Genomic DNA, 20,537 nt, shown 5'->3' with positions numbered 1-20,537 from the left:
CGCTTGAGGTGAAGAGGCTCTGAGCGCAGGGTAGAGAGCTCTCCCATCGGTTTAGACCTTGTCTTCACCAAAGGTTACTTCGGTATAATTTACATGGCTCGAGGGTGTGAATAGTCCATACCCCTGAGCGATGTAAGGCCTTGTCCACACTTACCGATGCATTGGCGGTCGATTTAGCAAGACCCGCTAAATTGACTGCCGATCGCTCTCCCCTCGACTCCTGTTTTCCACCTGAAGTGCAAGGGGAGTCGACGGGAGAGCGACCCAGTCAACATCGCGTAATGTGGACCCCACGGTAAGTAGATCTAAGTACGTCGACTTCAGCTACATTATTCATGTAACTGAAGTTGTGTAACTTAGATCGATCTCCCCTCCCCCCGTAGTGTAGACAAGGCCTACGTTACATGACCTAAGAGCTGGTGTAGTCCGCACTATAGCTATCGCAGTGGCAGGAGTTATTAAGCCCTCTCCTATCGTCTCTTAGAGCATCTCCCCCACAAATGCTACAACGTCACAGCTGAATCGGGAAGCTGTGCTGCTGTAAGTGCTGTAGTGTAGATGTAGCCACAGTAATTCCTGCCTCTGTGAGAGGTGGTAGTCTTGTCGGTGGGAGAAGCTCTCTTACTGACATAGCACTGTCCACACTGGCACTTAGGTTGGTATAATTTACATTGCTCAGGGGTGTGGATTATTCACAATCCTTAGTGACGTAATTTATACTGAAGTAATTTGAAGTGTGCGCTTAGCCTCACTCCTGCTGATGTCAGTGCGGAGTAACATGCTGAAAGCGGTGGGTTTACACTGGTGCGAGAGGAGAATCGGCACCTTATTTTGGGGGTGGACTGCTGTGTCCAGTCTAGTGTGGTGGTTTTTATGTTCTTGCCATGGGGGTGGAGTGTGAGTGGTTCTGAGACAGACATAGCTAGTCTGCATCATCCTGCCTTAACTTGGCAGTGTTACCTAGTATCAGTGTACAGCTAGCGTTCATGTTTAGTTTATTAACTTAAATGGTCAGCTTTTAGTTTTCAGGACTCCTTTGCTTGTTTAGTTATTCATGTTTCCTTTATTTGGTCTTTTGAGTGGCTTGTTATGAAACACTAATTTGGCTGCTTCCCAGTGCTGATAAATCAGTTTTGAGAAGGAATATGAGTGTGATTGAGAGAATCCCATCATGCAGTATGAATTATCTACAAGTAATTGGATCTGGAAAGACATTATTGCTCCATAAATGTATCTTGTTTCTAAAACAATAAATATGTACATGCAAATTTTCTGAGACTAAGATGCAAGGGAAATTGTAGCTGTTGGCTCTAGTTTGGGGACTTATATTATTCTGAAGTGCTGGGTAGAATAGACTAGAAATGAGCATAGGATCAGGAGCAAAATCTTATTTTCTTTAAATATGAAGCCAGCATATCTGATCCATAGTCAGTTATTCAGATTTGCATTCAAAGCAGAGATTAAATCTATATGCATGAGTAGGTAGGATCTCCAAACTTACGTTGACTATGTGCAGAATAAACGTTGAGAATTTTCAAGTAAATCAGTGAATTGGTTGTGATCTTTTTTTAAACTGCACTTTTTTTTATTTCTCTAGCAAATTCCTGAATTTTTACATTTGAAAATTGACTTATAAATTATAGCAAAATGTAAGATGTGGACTACTTTGTAAGTTTCTTAGTGTTAAATTTTGATTTATTTACATTAGCCATAACTGTTTACATTGTGACTGTTGTAGAGTATTTTCATCATCAAAAGGACTCTCCAGCATCTGAAAACAGGTTTGTACTAGAAAGCTTTGCCACGATAGCTATGTTGGTTGATAGTGTGGGGTTTTCTCCAACGTAGTTATGCTGGTAAAAGCACCAGTGTAGATGCAGTTATATCAGTATAAAAGTTCCCCTAGTGTAGATCTTAAGCCTTCATTTAAAAATAAACTATTTCTAACTCGTTGTTATGAAAAAAAATTAAAATATAGAAGTTCAAACCAAGACACTATTGCTCTCCTAAGTGTGCAGACTGTGGAAAAACACTTTTGAGTTGCCCTATTATCTCAATGGGTGGTTAAACCCATTCTTAGATTTTAGTTAAATGACAGCTATTTCACTGCTGACCACTTTAGCAGAAATGTCAATCTAATTGACAAATGCATTTGGTGCAGTGTTTGTCATAGATCCTTTTGATTACTGATCTGATGATATAATTGACAAATATATTTAGCCGTTTAAAGTCTTAGGTGTCAAAACTTTAAATGGCAAACCCACTTGATGATGAACACAGATAACATGAATCCAAGTGTTGATGTCTAAAACTGTTTTCAAATCCACTTGTCATCTTAATATGGAGGGCCTACAATGGCTCTGCAGCTATTGTTGTGTTGACTCTTTTACTTAAAGAAGGAGTTAAATCTTTTATGTATGAAAAACTTGGGGATCATGGGGATTAGACTAGATGATCCTTGCGGTCCCTTCTAACCCTATGATGATTCTATGAAAATACTCAGTATCTCCTAATTTGCAAGCGTTGGATTCTCTTTAGAATGTCAAACTTGTTTTCAGATACCTCTGCTAAAGAAATTTCTTACTGATAGAGCTGTGTATGTTTTTTTATGCATGTTTTGATCAACTACATGATCCATAGTTCCTTGAAGGGTGTCCTTGCAAAGTAATGATTCTGAAAACTGAAACCATTTGGTAAATTTGCAGAAGAGGTAGAGCAAAGTTAATCAGATTTGCCCTACCCAGGTACGTGCATAGTCCATCAACACATAGCATGGTGCCAGCAGTAGACTGGGCCGTACTGCTGCTTTTCTGGAATTTCTTCTGAGATCCTGGTGGAAAAATAGCTTATGAAGCGTAAGATTTTGCTACACGTAACTTGACAGCTATATATATTTTTGTCATAAAATTAACAATACCACTTTTACCTGCAGCCACCACAGTATTTTACTCACTAGCTTCTTGCAGCATTGAATTGTACAGGTTGACTATCACCCATTTGAGGTAGCATAATCTTTTAAAAAGCTTTAAATGTACAGGCCTTTAATGTCACTGAAAAATTTATGATTATTGGAATTACTGTAATGCAGGGGGTCTCAAACTGGGGGTCGGGACCCCTCAGGGGATTGGGAGGTTATTACATGGGGGGTTCACGAGCTGTCAGCCTCTACCCCAAATCCTGCTTTGCCTCCAACATTTATAATGGTGTTAAATATATAAAAAAGTATTTTTAATTTATTAGGGGGGTCACGCTCAGAGGCTTGCTATGTGAAAGGGGTCACCAGTACAAAAGTTTGAGAACCACTGATGTAATGCCTTGTTCTTGTATCATGGATTTGTCTTTGAAATCAGTCAAACCAGATTTAATCCCAAATGTACAAATTAGAATCTATACTATATTTATACAGTCGAAATGGGCAATGTATGTTTATGGGTGGCAGAAGCTTGTTGTGTAACTTTATGTGCAATCTAGATCAGTGGTTCTCAACCTATCCAGACTACCCTTTCAAGAGTCTGATTTGTCTTCCGTTCCCTAAATTTCACCTTACTTAAAAACTACTTGCTTACAAAATCAGACATAAAAATAGAAAAGTGTCACAGCACACTGTTACTGAGAAATTGCTTACTTTCTCATTTTTTACCATATAATTATAAAATAAATCAATTGGAATAAAAAATTGCACACTCATTTCAGTGTATAGTATATAGAGCAGTATAAACAAGTCATTGGCTGTATGAAATTTTAGTTTGTACTGACTTCGCTAGTACTTTTTCTGTAGCCTGTTGTAAAACTAGGCAGATATCTATATGAGTTCATGTACCACCTCTGCATCTTGAGAACCACTGATCTAGATCTCATACATTCTTGCGTGTTGCATTCTTTTATATTGCTTTTTTGTTCATTTGAAAACCCACTTATTTTCTGAAGTGCCATCTCATTTTCTTGTAAACCCCTTTACAAGGGCCTAGTGTCTGCCCTGTTTTAGGGCAGGTCTAGACTGGGACTTGAATTGGCCTAGGTACAGCTTTCAGGGATGTGAAAAATCCACACTCCTGAGAGACATAGCTATGGTGACCTCTGGCATACACAGTGCTAGGTCAATGGAAGAATTCTTCAGTCAACCTAGCTACCGTCTCTCAGGGGAGTGGCGTACCTACACCGACGAGAGAATCCCTCTCGTCAGAATAGGTAGAGTCTACACTAAAGTGCTACAGCAGTGCAGCTGCAGCGGTTTTAAGTGTTGACATTCCCTTATTTAAGCTTAATACTCTTTTGACTACACTTAAAACTGCAGCTGCACCATAGTAGTGCATCAATGAAGACGCTACCTACACAGACAGGACGGGTTCTCCCGTCGGCGTAGGCAAACCACCTTCCTGAGAGGCAGTAGCTAGGTTGACAGGAGGATTTTTCACACCCCTGAGCGACGCAGTTATACCAACTTAATTTCCTAGCATAGACCAGGCTTAGTCTTCCCTGCTGCTTGGCAGTTCCCATTTCTCTTCAGACACGTTACTTTGAAGATCAGCTAGTTAAGGCTCATACATAAGGAGTTCCGTGTACTATTGCAGTTGTCATTATTTCTCTTTTAGAATCTGTCGTAAATTGGGATGCAGATTAATCAGTAACATAATTGGTCACAAAGTTCAAGATTGCTTTGATTTGGTGCATATTTGGACCATAAAATGTTGAAATAGTTAAATTATTTTGTTGTATCAGAACAGCTTCATGCTAGATTCAGTCCTTCTGTTGAACCAATAGTAACTCCAGTCCGTCCAGCCCACCGCGGCTGGGTCCTTCTGGCTGGACGAGCCAACATGGCCGGGGTTGCTCCGGCCGGCTGGCCACTGGGGTTAACAATTAAGGTCTGGTTAACAGTAAACCTAATGCTAACCGGTTAACCTTTTACATCCCTAATCTGCACTCTGTCAGTGTGTTGAAAATAATCCTATAGTTCAAACAACCCTCCTGAATTTTTTTGTTGTGAAGGGGGTGCCATGCTGTGATGTCAGTGCTTAGCTCAAGAATCTTTCCTTTGTATTACTATTAGTACCCAGTAAGTATTTTACCTATGTACTGCCTTTTCATATTCAGACAGTGTAACTATTTTTTGCTTTAGGTTTGTAGAGACCTCTAGAAAAGCTGATCATAATGCTAATTGGGTTGGGGGAGGGGAGAGGAAGGCTTAGTAGTAAGAAGCAACTGTAAAACTAATCTTTCTGGTGTTTCTTTGTGTTTAAATGTAGAGAAGTAAATTATTGTGTTCCATAAAGTTATTCATCAGTGGGAGTGTAATAGCACAGATCACTGGTGGTTCTCTGGCAGCTTATATGTGCTCTGCTAAACCTATCCATGGACAAGTAAATCAAATAAAAACTAAAAATAAAAAGAATTAGATAAACTGTTTAAACAACAACAACAAAACCCTACATTACACTCTGCAAAAATCAGATCTTTGAAATATCTAGTTCTTCATGCAAGGAAAGTGGTTATTTACCAAAATGAAAGAACACCCTTTAAAGATGTTTAGAGAAGCTGTGAATGCACTTAAAATTTTGAATTTTGGGATTTTACATCTGTTTCCCTCCATTCTCCTGCAAATTACTGCAGAAAAGTTTCTGGCATGGTACAAACCCTGGATCTTTCTATAACATATATTGGTAGTACATGGATTATGAACGTCATTTAGTCTTGTTATAAAGGCTGCCTAGCTGTTCCATAGTTAAGGTTGTGTTAAGATTTGCACATAAAGCACAGAATAAAAATCTTTGCCACATGTAAATAACAATGTATCCTCCAACTCACTGCACTTAGTTTATGAGTAAAGAATTAATTTTCAAGTAAATCTGTGTCACAATTTGAGTTGTTAAAATTTTAAAACAGGTCCTCAGAGTAATTTTTTGTTTAACTAGACCCTGTTTTGGCTTCCTATATGGAGTACATTCCTGATAGATTTTATCCCAGCTTTAAGTGCATATGTTGTTTGTTGTCATGTCTGTTTATTATATTTGTTGCATGTACTTAAATGTCAGCATTAACTATTTCGCCAATCATTTTAATTGATTTCTTTAAGTTTCAGCGTTAACACCCATGTGGGCCGGTTCACATTTCTGAGAAGCAAAATTGTCTCTTCTGGCACTACTGATTTTACTTCTGTATTCCTAGTCCTATTCTTCTTGCCGACCCAGTCCCAGCCTCCTCTTCTCAGGATTCCCATCTCAGTCTCCTTGTACAGCCAGTCCAAGTCTCTCTCCTCCCCACAGCTCCTCATCCTACTCTCCTTGTTCAACCAGTTTCAGCCTCCCCATCTCCCTTTAGTTCCCAGTCTCCTTCCACTCTGAAGTCCCAGGCTCACCATATGCCATGTCCCAATCTATTCCTCTCTCTTCCCCATGGTCTGCCTCGAATCCCCTCTACAGTCAAATCAGGTGGCTGAACTGTTTTGGCTGAAATTTCAAAATTTAATCCTGAAGCAGACACCTGGAATGTAAAATAGATAGTTATAAGCAAATGAAAACAGGGTTTTTATAATAGGAAATGGGCAACCTGAATAGGAAGGCAGTGTATCCTAGTAGCTAGAGCACTGGACTGGGACTTGGGAGACCTGGGTTCTGTTTCCAGCTTAGCCACTGGCCTGTTGGATAACCTAGAGCAAGTCATTTCACCTCCCAGTGCCTCAGTTTCTCTATCTGTAAAATGGGAGTAATAATACTGACTTCATTTGTTAAAGCACTTTAAGATTTACTGATCAAAAGCACTATATGAGCTAGGTAGGATTATTATAGGCAATACTACCAGCTATGCACATAGCATATGAAGGATTTTGGGATGAGATACTATTAATGTGTAAGTTATCCTTCCGGTAGTATATGCACATAATTCATTAAAATATGCACTTGTTGGCAAATGTTTCAAATATTAACTTGTAACAATCTAGCTTCTGTATACTTTGTTATAAAGTAGTAAACTCAGTAGACAAATGTAAAGGTGCTCTTAAAGTAGGCTTTTGTCCTAGTAGTTCTGTTTACCCATTTTTATAGACTTAATCTCTATAACCTTTTGAGTTTTTGGTGTGTGTGTGTGTGTGTCAGGGAGGACTGCATGCAGAATAAAGTGCAATTTTTAATATTTCTCTTTAGTTTCCCAAAAGCACTTTCCAAAAGTGTACAATAGATTTTATGGTTAAAATTTACAAAACAATTCCTATCACAATTTGTAATAGTAATACAAAGGGGTATTTTGGACACTTCTACTATTTGTATTGTAGAAGAAATGGTCCAGAGTCAATTTTTATGGGAGTTATAAACCCTATGGAACTAGAACAGGAGTACTTGTGGCACCTTAGAGACTAACAAATTTATTTGAGCATAAGCTTTCGTGGGCTACATCCCGAAACTTATGCTCAAATAAATTTGTTAGTCTCTAAGGTGCCACAAGTACTCCTGTTCTTTTTGCGGATACAGACTAACACGGCTGCTACTCTGAAACCTATGGAAATAAAACTTTGTAATGGGTGCTGTCACAATTCTGTATTACCTCAAATGTTACTTCTATAATTATGAAGAAACTGGAGTCCTGCTTTTTCAAACAGTAATTTAGGAATCCCTGCCAATGTAAAACATCAGACAAGTCATTATTTGAGATCAAGAGATATAACACTGGCATTTTACAGAGTGCAGGCCAAATGACTGTTTAGTCCAATGTATTATATGTCTGCTATCGCCAAAGAGTTTGAAGACAGTGGTCTACTCTTTATTTTCAAGTGTAAAAATAGATTGGTATTATCTTTTGAATGTAATTTTAATAAAATATAAGCCATGCAGAATGGGAAGGTTGTCAAAGTGATTGCACAAAGTGTTTTACTGGGAATAACTCATGGGGCGGGGGGAAATCTTCTGTGGAACTGCACACTTTTCCTTTATAACCTATCAAATATATCATGGCAATTGGAGAGACTTAATTAGAAATCAATACAGAAGTGTTCTGCACGTTGTTAATGGGTCTAAGAGATAAATGATGATTTCTACAGAGACTAAGTGAATGACATTGTTCTGTTTTTGTTACTTTCTTCAGTTTTCTGTGTACTTACAGTAATATTTTTCTATGCCTGTCAGTTTGAACAGTGGTAAAACCTAAAAACAGTTAGTGGGAGTTGCATCTGAAAGGAAGTTCACACTTATATATCAGTAAAAGATTAGTCTGAGGTTCAGTTTAACTTTCAGACTAATCAAACGTGATCATTTTGATATGATGAGAGAACTATTTTTTTACTCTAGCAGAAACATGCTTACGTGTATGCATGTGCCTATAATTAAATATTTACAAAGGTACATAAAAACAGGGTTATGCTGAGACGTAAATCCTCCTTTCACAAACAAAATCAGGAAATTCAAAGTTCTCTTCCTTGCAGTCTGAAGGTAAATTAAGGTGACTTGTCAAAGGATCTCAAACCTCATATATCTAGCCAAAAGGATAGGTTTTAAATAAATAAATTGTGATAGTCTTTGTGTCTTAACCTATGTTTTTGATTTCACTTATTAATCATTGTGCTCTATCAGTTTGAGATATAGTCAATTTAAAAAAAGTTTAGAGTAGCATCAGGTGCTACAGTTGCCCCAAGGTCTCCCTGCCCATTTTTACAGTTTTACAAATGTTTTTTTCCATTACTAAAAATATTTTCATATTGTGAAAGATGCACACAAACAAGGGGAACTGACTAGCTTAGACTGTTGCCCACGCATTAAAATGAAAGATGTTTTTCATTTTAGCCTATTAAAGTTGTCTAAGGCCATGTCTACACTGTGCGTGCTACAGCGGCGTAGCTAAGCTGCTGTAACCCTTTAGGGTTGACACAGAATATAGCAACGGAAGAGATTTTTCTGCTGTTCTAGGAACTCCACCGCCACATGCAACAGTAGTTAGGTTGACAGAAACATTCTTCCATCAACCTAGCTGTGTCTACTCCAGGGGCTAGGTTGGCCTAGCTAGGTGCTCAGGGTTGTCAATTTTCAATTGTCAATTCAGCACCCCTGAATGCTGTAACTGTCAACCTAAATTTAAGTGTAGACCAGATCTAAGTATTAATTGTAACAACAGTAGTAGGAGGGGAAGGTCAGCAGTATGGGTTGTTGATGCGGTCCTTTTAACTGTAACAAAAATTCTGGGCTGGTTTCTATCTGGCATATGTGATCTGAGACTGAAAACAAAGACTGGCCTCCACCTCATAAGGCTCCTTATGAACATGGAATGGCAGGGGCACCTTATTCTGTATTTTGGAGAGATCACATACCTAATTGGCCATGTGGCGTTCTCTCAAAATGTGTGTGATTCAACAGGCAGAGCAGACCCAGAGGCGGAATATAGTAAGGAAGCAGGCCATATTGGGAAGGCCATCTCTCTTTCTTTTGCCGTAAACAACAGAGAGTGGTAGGCCAGTTCTCATTTTCAGTCTGAGGTTAGATGTGCAGGTCACTTAAAGCTCTCAAGAGGTTAACAGCTTGCCTGGTGTATAAAGCGATTAAACTTTGCTTTCCTAAACAGGTTTTGCTTCTCCTGATCAATAGGACTTTTCACAGCATATTCTTTGTCAACGTGTTTCACACAGCACTAATTCAGCACAGGTGAATGACATGTATGCACTTTAGTAAGGGACACATTTCCTTCTTGAGCTGTTTTGAGGCTGTTCTATTTTTTCACATTGATGCTATCATTTAAACTACAGAAATAGCTTTTACAAACCAGTCTCCTTGTTTTTTGTAGCTCATAAGTCATGTGGCCTAAACCCCTTCTCACTCCCCCCCCCCCCCCCAAAAAAAATCCCTGCCTAGCTTTATAAAGAAGAAGCATGCTGTTTGTTGATGATGTGTCAGGAAGTCCATTTAGAAGCTGTTCTGCCATGTTATGTACTTGCAAAAGGTGGCTGCGTTATGTCCTGCCAGAAATCCACAAAGAAGGATGTTCAGAGACCCAATTGGGAGTCAGCCCCCCCCCCCCCCCCCCCATTTATTTATTACTCACTCTGTAGCTCTTCTTATTTGTACATTGCGGGCGAAGTGTGGCAGACCAGTCACTTTGTTTTTTTTCTTTTTCAGAGCCCTCTTGATAGAGCCCAAGCAGCAAAGAACAAAGGCAACAAGTATTTTAAAGCAGGAAAATATGAGCAAGCCATTCAGTGCTACACAGAGGCCATCAGTTTATGTCCCCCTGAGAAAAACATTGACCTTTCTACTTTCTACCAGAACAGAGCTGCTGCATATGAACAACTGGTATGAAGCTTGAACTTTAAAATGTGTTTTTGCACTCCGAAAAGTGCTATGTCTTCTTCCTCTGGCCTCCCCGACTCCAGCACATGCCAGAATAGTGCTGCCTTCCTTCTTGCATGTAGAAAGCAGAATCCCATCACCTGTACCCTCAATATTCACTAGCCCCCGACTCATAGACTTTAAGGCCAGAAGGGACCACTGTGATCATCTAATCTGACCTCCTGCACATTGCAGGCCACAGAACCTCACCCATCCCCCCCCCCACACTCCTGTAATAGACCCATAACCTCTGTCTGAGATACTGAAGTTCTCAAATCATGATTTAAAGACTTCAAGTTAAAGAGAATCCACCATTTACTTTAGTTTAAACCAGCAAGTGACCCGTGCTGCATGCTGCAGAGGAAGACACACACAAAACCAACCAACCAAAAAACAACAAATCTCGTGTCTTAGCTACTCTGACCTGAGGGGAAATTCCTTCCTGACCCCAAATACTCAAAATCTAATTAAAAGTTAATTTCTATTGACTTGCTCTAGTCTGTTTTATAGGCCTTGGGAGAAGAAGACAAACACTAGTCCTGCTGCTTAAAAACTGGCCTTCTGTATGTGGATGTCAGCTTTGTATTTTAAAGTACCAGATAGAGACTTGGGCTCTGGCAGTTACAAAAGTCTCACATTGAAAACTGAATGAGTTTGGTGTGAAAGCTAGAGGAGGAATAAATATGGGGGGGTTTCTTAACACCACTTGTTTGACTCTGTAATTATAAAGCAGTTTCATTTGAGAAAGACTTTTATATACCCCAGTGACTGGTTATGGGTGAGTTTCCTCTTTTCTGATTATTTTAAAGCACCAGTGTTGGTTTAATACTGATTTTACATGTGGTAAAGAATGAGATCTCATTTGGGGGTTCTCATTTTTTATAGTGTAGACCACACCTTAATAGAGATTCTTGAGGACCACTTCTACTCCTGTGTGCTATTGCATAACATCCCTATGAAGTAACTCCTTCAAAAAGTTAATCTTGTGGTATGCTTTTGCTCATGATTTCATCTTTCCTTCCCATCTGTTGTGTCCCTGTGTTTTAGTCCTCTGCTCCTTTGCACATGCTTTCCTGCCATTTCATTGTCTTCTCCTACATGTGCTGCCTAACTGCCTGGTTCCCTGGAAATTCCTTTCCCATATCCTTTGTCCCCTTCTATTAGTGGCTCCCACAGCTTCTGATCCTACGTGACTAATTGAAAAACATGCAGAAATAGCTGGAAACCAGGAGGAGGAACCAGTGTCATAAGAATTACAGCTATAATCACTTGGCTGGGGCTCTGAAATTGAGAGAAATTAACTATTATTATAATGGCCTTTGAATGAGTAGTACCTTTTTAACTAAGCTGTTTTTATACCTGCAGCAAAAATGGAAAGAAGTGGCACAAGATTGCACAAAGGCAGTTGAGCTTAATCCTAAATATGTGAAAGCTCTCTTCAGACGTGCAAAGGCATATGAGAAACTAGATAATAAGAAGGAATGTTTAGAAGGTGGGTACTTTTCTGTGTATGTACTTGAAATGAAGTTAATATTTAAGAGAATGAAACTTCAGAGCACATGATAGAACTCTTTGTTCTATTTCTGTAAATGTAGTGGAATACACAGTAACTCCTTTAAAACTATTAATTCAAAGCTACTATATGTAATTTTTTTCTTCAGTTAAATTTCTCTATCCTTAGGTGCATCTTTCAATCTATGAGCAATTAATTGGTTTAGATCTTAGAAATTAGTTGCTCTTACTGCAGCTGTTTGTTATGCTCATGTTTCAGTAAACACCCTATGCTTTAAAGAAAGATTCAGCTAAATAAGGGAAAATACACTGTTAATTAAGATGTTAAGTCATTCTAATTTCATGCCCTAACAAAAAAATGTTCCTTCCTGTCCGTTCTGGAGGAGCAGAATTAGTCTAGAAACCTATATTCTTTTTGGGGGGTGGGAAAGAAGTGCATTATAATGGTGGGGAAAACATCCCAAAAATAGCTATTAAATTCCCTTAAATCCTGTGGTCTGCTGTTCAAAGGGACACCAACAAAAACAGAACTCTTACAAAACTCTTTGTCTGCCATTACCTAGAACAACTAAGATCACAAGAAAAGGAAGATAGGAAAGTTTGTTTTTCATTCAAGATCTCTGCCTCAAAACCCTATTGAGAACCCCAACCCTTCCTACTGGGGGAATGTTTAAGACATTGGAGGAGGAGAAGGTTAACTGTACACATTCACCCTGAATCTAGCAGATTCAGTATTACATACTGCTGTTGATTTTGTATCTTTGCTTATCCCTCTGAAAGGGCTATATTTGCTCTCACCTCTTTGATATATTACTGAAAATATGCTTGCATACATAAAGTTGTATAAATAATTGCAGCAAGTTCCCTTTGTATAAGTTTATTTGGCAAATGGAGTCGCCCTTCCATACTGAATGGTGTTATGAGCATTTTCCAGAACTCCCACCTCACTCTAAGCAGAGTTTCAAATTGTCTTCAGTTTCAAATGAGGGGCAAGTCTGCTATCATCTTTTAAGTGAGAATACAGTGTTAATTGTCTTCCTCCATGCCATTTAATCAAACCACAATGTAAGTTGGCAAGTCTGTTGAAATGTATTTCCTGAAACTATCTTTTCACTAATAGACAATATTTCAAGTTGTCCCTTTAACACAATTGCTTAGGTCACATCTGCACTTCATTCCTACTGATGTGTGTTCATGAAAAATGAAATTGTTCTCAATCATACTGATGTTCATCCCCAAATTGGGGATGAAAAACAATGCTATAAATTACTTGGTGGCTGTAGGAAGGAAATAATCAGTTGGTTTCATTAGAGGCTCCTTAAGCTGAGAAAAAAAGGACCTTTAGTTGTTTGTCGCTTTCTTTACTGAGCGAGATGCCTTTCTATTACTTAGGAATAACTATAAAAATAATGGGTTAGTAGAGGACACTTTCCTTGTAACCATTCAGGATTACAGAAAATACAGTGTGGCCCGGTCTTCAGTTACCAGTAGATTGGCGCTGTGGCAGTCGATGCAGCAGGTGTCGATTTAGTGCATCTTCCTTGCTAAATTGATTGCAGAGCGCTCTTTGTTCGACTCTGGTATCGTACCACTACGAGACGAGTAAGGGAAGTTGACAGGAGAGCACAGCGCAGTGTAGACATGTAACTGGAGTAGCGTAACTTAGGTCAACTTACACAATAGTATAGACAAGCCCTGAGAAAGGCAAGGATGGAAAGCTTGGTTTTTACTACAGGAGTCAAATTGACCCCTACATTTGAAATAGAAGTCCCGTTCATTGCAAATTAATAACCTTGAGTGCTGAGTCGATGGGAATGATATTCCAGACTTGTGCTGGTTTGTGGTAGGCATCTTTCCAATATTTCACTGTCTCCCTTCCACCCCCACCTCCACCCCACCCCACCCCCCAAAAAAAGGTGAGGGAGGACTTGAGTAGAAGTATAGTAATATGGGAAAACCTGGTCAGTATTGCATGCATATACTGAGGGTTTTTTTAAAAAATTGTCACCTAAATTTATCTCCCATCTCTTGAGGAACTGTGGGAAAAGATTATTTTATGTCCAATTAGTCCTTGTGACTGTATGGGTCCATGCAGGTGTATTAACCAGGGCAGCATTAGAACAGTTTCAGAGTTAATTAATTAATTGGCCTCTCAGAGGTGGTAAGACAACTCCCACCTGTTTATGCTCTCTGTCTGTGTGTATATATATCTCCTCAATATATGTTCCATTCTATATGCATCCGAAGAAGTGGGCTGTAGTCCACGAAAGCTTATGCTCTAATAAATTTGTTAGTCTCTAAGGTGCCACAAGTCCTCCTGTTCTTCTTTTAGCATTAGAACAGTGATTCTTTTGTCACACTACCCAAAGTGTTGAGGAAGCATCATGCATGGGTGGAAGTGGATACAACGTGGACTTAACACTAGCAAGGAGGTAGCACAGTGGCAGGATTTCCTTTTAAACTTGTCCTGTTCCCCAGGCATAGATGAAGGCTGTGCAGTTTGAGTGGAGCTTGTAAAGAACACTGATCAGATGGGAAGGTGCAGGATACAGGGCAGGAAAGGATAGGAACTTGAAAACTTAGAAAATTAGAGATCTTAGAGAGCAATAAGAGACCTAGTCACTAAACAGGAATTCCATGTTAGAGCTTGTTTCTGTGAACATAGCGGATTACTTTCCCAGATAAGCTTCAAAGTGTTCATACAAACAATGGAAGTTCAGACCTCTAGATACATTGGTTTGAGACTGTTTGGCTGTAGATACAACAAAATTACTTACATCCATCTTCATTAAAGTTCTTTGCAACAAGGAGACGTAGCCTCATGTCTTTTAAAAACAACTTGATATTCTGGAGAACGTAGCAAACTTCATGTGAAGACTTTCAGCTTGTGAATAGGTGATTTTGTTTCCTTGGTAATGACTCGTTACGATAGCTGTTTGTGTAGCACTTTAAAGACCACTGCATTGGTAATTACTAACAATCCTGCCTTTGTGTTGTTTTTCCCAGATGTCACTGCGGTCTGTATTTTAGAAGGTTTCCAAAACCAGCAAAGCATGTTGTTAGCTGATAAAGTTCTTAAACTCCTTGGAAAAGAAAAGGCCAAAGAGAAATATAAGGTATGACTGTAATACAAATTTAAAGATTCTGCTTCCATCTGATACATTGCTTGAATTACAAAAGCACTGATGATGGTTCAGATTCTTTGTCAATGATTATTAATTAGCTACTGTTTTAACCAACTAAAATATTAAAATTGAGATAAGCACTGTGTCATCCTGAGCTGCTGTTTTACTGATGCTGTTCTCCACTGAGCTCTGTTACAGCCTTTTATTAAAAAAACAACAACCTGTAAGAAAGGGGGAATGGATGCTTTTTAACTTCTAGAATACATCGTTTTACACATTGTGGATTTGAGCAAAACAGTTTGGTTTCATCTCAGACAGCAACCCGTACAATTCAGCCTAATTTATCATTATGCGCAGGCGACACCCCTGACTTAGCTGGTGTGCAGTCTTAATCGGGGCTTTAATAGAATTAAGGTACAATGGGAACTACTTTAGGGGCTGTCAGTAAGTGTCACCAAAGGCTATTTCTCTGCTGCTGTTCTATCAACCAAATGTGCAGTTAGGTGGCAGGCTATCAGTTTAATTATGGTGCTTGTCAAGTTAGGCAAGGCAGTCAACGGTAATTGGAAAGATGAAGAGTGGTTGTGATCAATTGTTCTGTTCTCGATGTAATAATGTACTTAAAATGTAAAAGGGCATTGGCAAGGTGTTTTGTACACTTTCTTTATTTTTTTTAATAAACATAGAAAGTTAGAAACTGAAATCTTTCCATGCTGCCAGGGCAAAATAAGCAGAAAGAAATGGGTCAAGGAAGAGCTTTTGGTTATAAAGTATAAAGAAATGATAGTTTGTTTTAAAAACTGAGAGGGAGCAGCATGAGGGATGCAGTAGGAAGTATGGCTTTATTATTAAGGTTCTGGACTCTGTGTCAGGAGATCTGGGATTGGTTCTCAGATCTATCACAGATTACCTGCATGACCTTGGGCTAGTCTGTCACTTATTCTTGGCTTCTCTTTCCCCATCTGTAAATTGGGGGTGGCAATATCTCAGAAGGGTATTGTGAGTATCACCGTATTCATTTATTATAGTAATAGTTGTGAGATGTTTAAATACACCTCTACACCGATATAACACGAATTCGGCTATAACGCGGTAAAGCAGTGCTCTGCGGGGCGGGGCTGTGCACTCCGGCGGATCAAAGCAAGTTCGATATAACGCGGTTTCACCTATAAGGCGGTAAGATTTTTTGGCTCCCGAGGACAGCGTTATATCGAGGTAGAGGTGTACAAACTGTGATTGGGGAACCATGCCTGTAGCCAGGAGCAAGGGAGTCTGGGGTAGAGGGCCTAGGTAGAGGAGTGAAGACACATCTAAGTCAGATTGCATATTTTGTGGTGTGTTTCAGTGTTGAACACTGGATGAAAGACACATGTCTACAATTTATTTTGGTTAAAGGTTCAGATTTTCCAAGAGTTTCTGTGACTGGGAAGCCAAGATAATAAATAATGTGTAAGTGAATAATCTTGAACAGGGTTATCAATCTTAGTTCAGAGCTGTCTGAAATGGACAAAGCTATCTTGGAAGCTAATTAGGACTTGGAAAATTAAGGCAAGTGCATTGGAATTGTTATATCAGGAAGGAGTGAATTGTAACCCTTATGTATTACCCTCACTTTGAACAAGATACTATGTATTGCCATACAGAGGAGCTCATCCCTGGTAATTGTCAGATCAAAGGTAAAATGAGCTATGTCTGAGCAGAGCGAGTATGTTCTCTAGCAAGAGAGAGCCTCCATCATAGGGATCAACAGACTTCTCTTGTGGGAGGGACAAGGAGGAGATGTACGTCTACCCAAATGTGTTAAGAGCAAGCAGGATTAAAGGGGTTCCCCATTTCCTACCTTATGAGAAAATATCCTGTTTCTTCCTTCTTTTAATCTTCGCTTTCGTTTTCCCTTTTGATGGAGAAATGCGTCTACCTTTTTAAGGCAGAGTGTTATAGTATGTGAGTACTGATCCAGGCTCACAAGAAATACTCAGTGCAAAAATATATTTTCACCCTCAAAAGGAATGGAATAGTCAAGAATGGATTTTTTTCACTAGTAAAACCCATCCACATCTTCATTTACCACCTGATCTCAGTATTTAATAGATGAACGTTACATTTTCTGTCCCATTTCAGAACCGTGAACCTTTGATGCCCTCTCCACAGTTCATCAAATCTTACTTCAGCTCTTTCACAGATGACATCATCTCCCAAACTCTGCTTAAGGGTGAGAAATCTGATGAAGATAAGGACAAGGAGGGGGAGGCCTCAGAAGTTAAAGAAAAGTGAGTATGGGGATTGTTGGTAAAACTTGTCGCAGCCTCAGAAACTCTGCACTGTTTTATTTTATATGTATATTATATACATTATATAATGTAGTGTCAGGGTAGGAAATTTAATAATAATAAATGTACCTACAAAATAGGAACTTTTTAAAAGAAAAATGAAATTTTAATTAGATCTGACCTATTAGTTCCAGACTTACAGTAGCTTTGACTCCACCCTAAATACTAGCTCTCTTAGCATTTTATTTCCATAGGGAACAGCAGTAATGGTGTGGGTAGCTGGTTCGGTGAGAAGGGACACTGAACATCAACAGAGCTGCAGTAAGGTTTGGTGGATGGGAGGAAGTGGATGGCTGCAACAATGCTGTTGGAGGAAGGGAGACTCTGGATTGGAGAAGTGTTTCCCTTCCTTCCTTTGGTGCTGTCTGTAATAATGCTGGGGGGAGGAGATGGGGAAGAGTGTGCTGTACAAACTAGCACCTTTCATAGCAGCAGCAGCTTTGAACTAAAACAGTGGAGGCCGAAAAACCTCAAGTTTTTAACAAGTTAATAAACACCATTTGATATTGTTCAGAATGGTAATATCTAAAATGTACCTAAATGAAATGCTTGTTTACCAAGAAAAACAAATGCTGAGTACTCCTATTTTGCATATTGAATGTAATGAGAGGTGCTTGTGTACTTTACTGTTTTGCATTAGAGTTATTGTTGGATCACGTCTTCACCCTCAATAAGGAAACTATTGCAAGCAGCATTATGAGCTTCCTAGAGCAAGTTGGGGGAAACAAGTTAATGGATTTTTTTTACTTCTGTGAAAATGTTTTGATTCAAAGGCACACAGTTGAGCAGATACCGCTGTTTAAAGTATGATTTTTTCCACCAAATCCTCTTCAAAATATAAAAATTGATGTGTTAATTTAGCTGAGGTTATAAAAATGTTAAAGTTGAAAAGCACTACTGTTAATATTTTATTTCCTGATCTATATCCCCTGCCTCCTCTCCCCGGTTTCAGGCAGAGGTTATGATTGCCCTGATGACGTAAGCAGAAGACTTCATAATAGCACTAGGGCCAAACAGAGTCCTAGTGTAAGGACAGTTGTTCCTTGACCAAAGATCATCCCCTGCCAAACTAAAGAAGTGGATTTTGAGGGCTGGAGTGGATTCTCTTTCCCCCACAGATGTAACTTGCGCATTTTCCTCCAAACTAATTTGTTTACAATGGCCCTCATTCAGGAAACCTTCTAAGCATGTTTGTAACTTTACTCGCGGTGCCAATATCTCTAATTGTTAGAAGTGATAGTGTAGCAAACTTGCTATCTATTGTGATCAAGAAATCTGAATTCCTAGTGAAACATTCACATTGAAAATTTTTTTTATGTATTTTAACTGTTCTACACTTAATTTGCAGCTCCGGATATTTAAAGGCAAAGCAGTATATGGAAGAAGAAAACTATGATAAAATCATCAGCGAGAGCACAAAAGAAATTGACGTTAAAGGCAAATATATGGCAGAAGCTTTGCTGCTGCGAGCCACTTTCTATCTGCTTATTGGCAATGCAAATGCTGCCAAACCTGATCTAGATCAGGTCATCAGTATGGAAGATGCTAATGTAAAGGTAAGAAATCTTAAAACACTCAGATTTTACTTTGCATGGATTCTACAGAAAAAGTGTGAGTGCTTGCAAAACAGTTCAATATTTTCAAATTCCCTGGCAATTTAATGGAAGATGTTTAGCTTTTTTCTAGGGCTGTCGATTAAGCGCAGTTAACTCGTGCAATTAACTCCAAAAATTAATCATGATTAAAAAATTAATTGCGATTAATCGTAGTTTTAATTGCACTGTTAAACAGTAGAATACCAATTGAAATTTATTAAATATTTTTGGCTGTTTTCCTACATTTTCAAATACATTGATTTCAATTACAACACAATATAAAGTGTACAATGCTCACTTTATATTATTATTTTTTATTACAAATATTTGCACTGTAAACATGATAAACAAAAGAAATAGTATTTTTCAATTCACCTCAGAGAAATACTGTAGTGCAACCTCTTTATTGTGAAAGTGCAACTTATAAATGTGTGTGTGTGTGTATGTATGTGTGTGTGTGTGTGTGTGTATGTGTGTGTGTGTGTGTGTGTGTATGTATATGTATATATGTATATAAATAAAAAATTTGGTTATATAACTGCACTCAGAAACAAAACGGTGTAAAACTTTCGAGCCTACAAATTGACTCAGTTCAACTTCTTTCTCAGCCAATTGTTAAGACACACAAGTTTGTGTACTTTTATGGGAGATAATTGTACACGCTTCTTATTTACAATGTCACCTGAAAGTGAGAACAGGCATTTGCATGGCACTTTTGTAGCCAGCATGGCAAGGTATTTACGTGCCAGATATGCTAAACATTCGTATGCCCCTTCATACTTCAGCCACCGTTCTAGAGGACATGCTTCCTTGCTGATGACCCTCGTTAAAAAATGTGTTAATTACATTTGTGACTGGACTCCTTGGGGGAGAGTTGTATGTCTCCTGCTCTGTTTTTTACCACATTCTGCCATATATTTCATGTTATAATAGTCTCAGATGATGACCCATCAAATGTTGTTCATTTTAAGAACACTTTCACTGCAAATTTGACAAAACGCAAAGAAGATACCAATGTGAGATTTCTAAAGATAACTGCAGTAGTCGACCCAAGGTTTAAGAATCTGAAGTTCCTTCCAAAATCTGAGAGGGACGAGGTGTGGAGAATGCTTTCAGAAGTCTTAAAAGAGCAACAGTCCCATGCGGAAACTACAGAATCCAAACCACTAAAAAAGAAAATCAGCCTTTTGCTGGTGACATCTGACTCATGATGATGAAAATGAACATGCGTTGGTCTGCACTGCTTTGGATAGTTATTGAGTAGAACCCGTCGTCAGTATGGACGCATGTCTCCTGGAATGGTGGTTGAAGCATGAAGGGACATATGAATCTTTAGCTCATCTGACATAAATACCTTGCAACGCCAGCTACAACAATGCTGTGCGAACACCTGTTCTCACTTTCATTGTAAACAAGAAGCGGGCAGCATTATCTCTTCCACATGTAAACAAACTTGTTTGTCTGAGCGATTGGCTGAACAAGAAGTAGGACTGAGTGGACTTGTAGGCTCTAAAACTTTACATTGTTTTAATTTTGAATACAGTTATTTTTTGTGAATAATTATACTCTTGTTAAGTTCAGCTTTCATGATAAAGAGATTGCACTACAGTACTTGTATGAGGTGAATTGAAATTTTTTTGTTTTTTTTTTTTTTGCTTTTTACAGTGCAAATAT

The 20,537-nt window shown here is 38.8% G+C and overlaps 1 protein-coding gene across 1 annotated transcript in view; it reads left to right on the top strand.

The window, feature by feature from the left end:
• TOMM70 (translocase of outer mitochondrial membrane 70) overlaps nucleotides 1-20,537 on the top strand; it is a 30,662-nt gene that overhangs the window by 729 nt on the left and 9,396 nt on the right. The window contains exons 2-6 of the mRNA XM_005283541.4: nucleotides 10,092-10,265; nucleotides 11,667-11,793; nucleotides 14,820-14,929; nucleotides 17,060-17,208; nucleotides 18,617-18,824. Coding sequence (XP_005283598.2) covers nucleotides 10,092-10,265; nucleotides 11,667-11,793; nucleotides 14,820-14,929; nucleotides 17,060-17,208; nucleotides 18,617-18,824 — 768 coding nt within the window. The remainder of the gene's footprint in view (nucleotides 1-10,091; nucleotides 10,266-11,666; nucleotides 11,794-14,819; nucleotides 14,930-17,059; nucleotides 17,209-18,616; nucleotides 18,825-20,537) is intronic.

This window comes from Chrysemys picta, chromosome 1 (genome assembly GCF_011386835.1).
Source record: "Chrysemys picta bellii isolate R12L10 chromosome 1, ASM1138683v2, whole genome shotgun sequence".
NCBI classification, from domain to species: Eukaryota; Metazoa; Chordata; order Testudines; family Emydidae; genus Chrysemys; species Chrysemys picta.
This window is presented reverse-complemented; position numbering and strand designations above follow the sequence as displayed.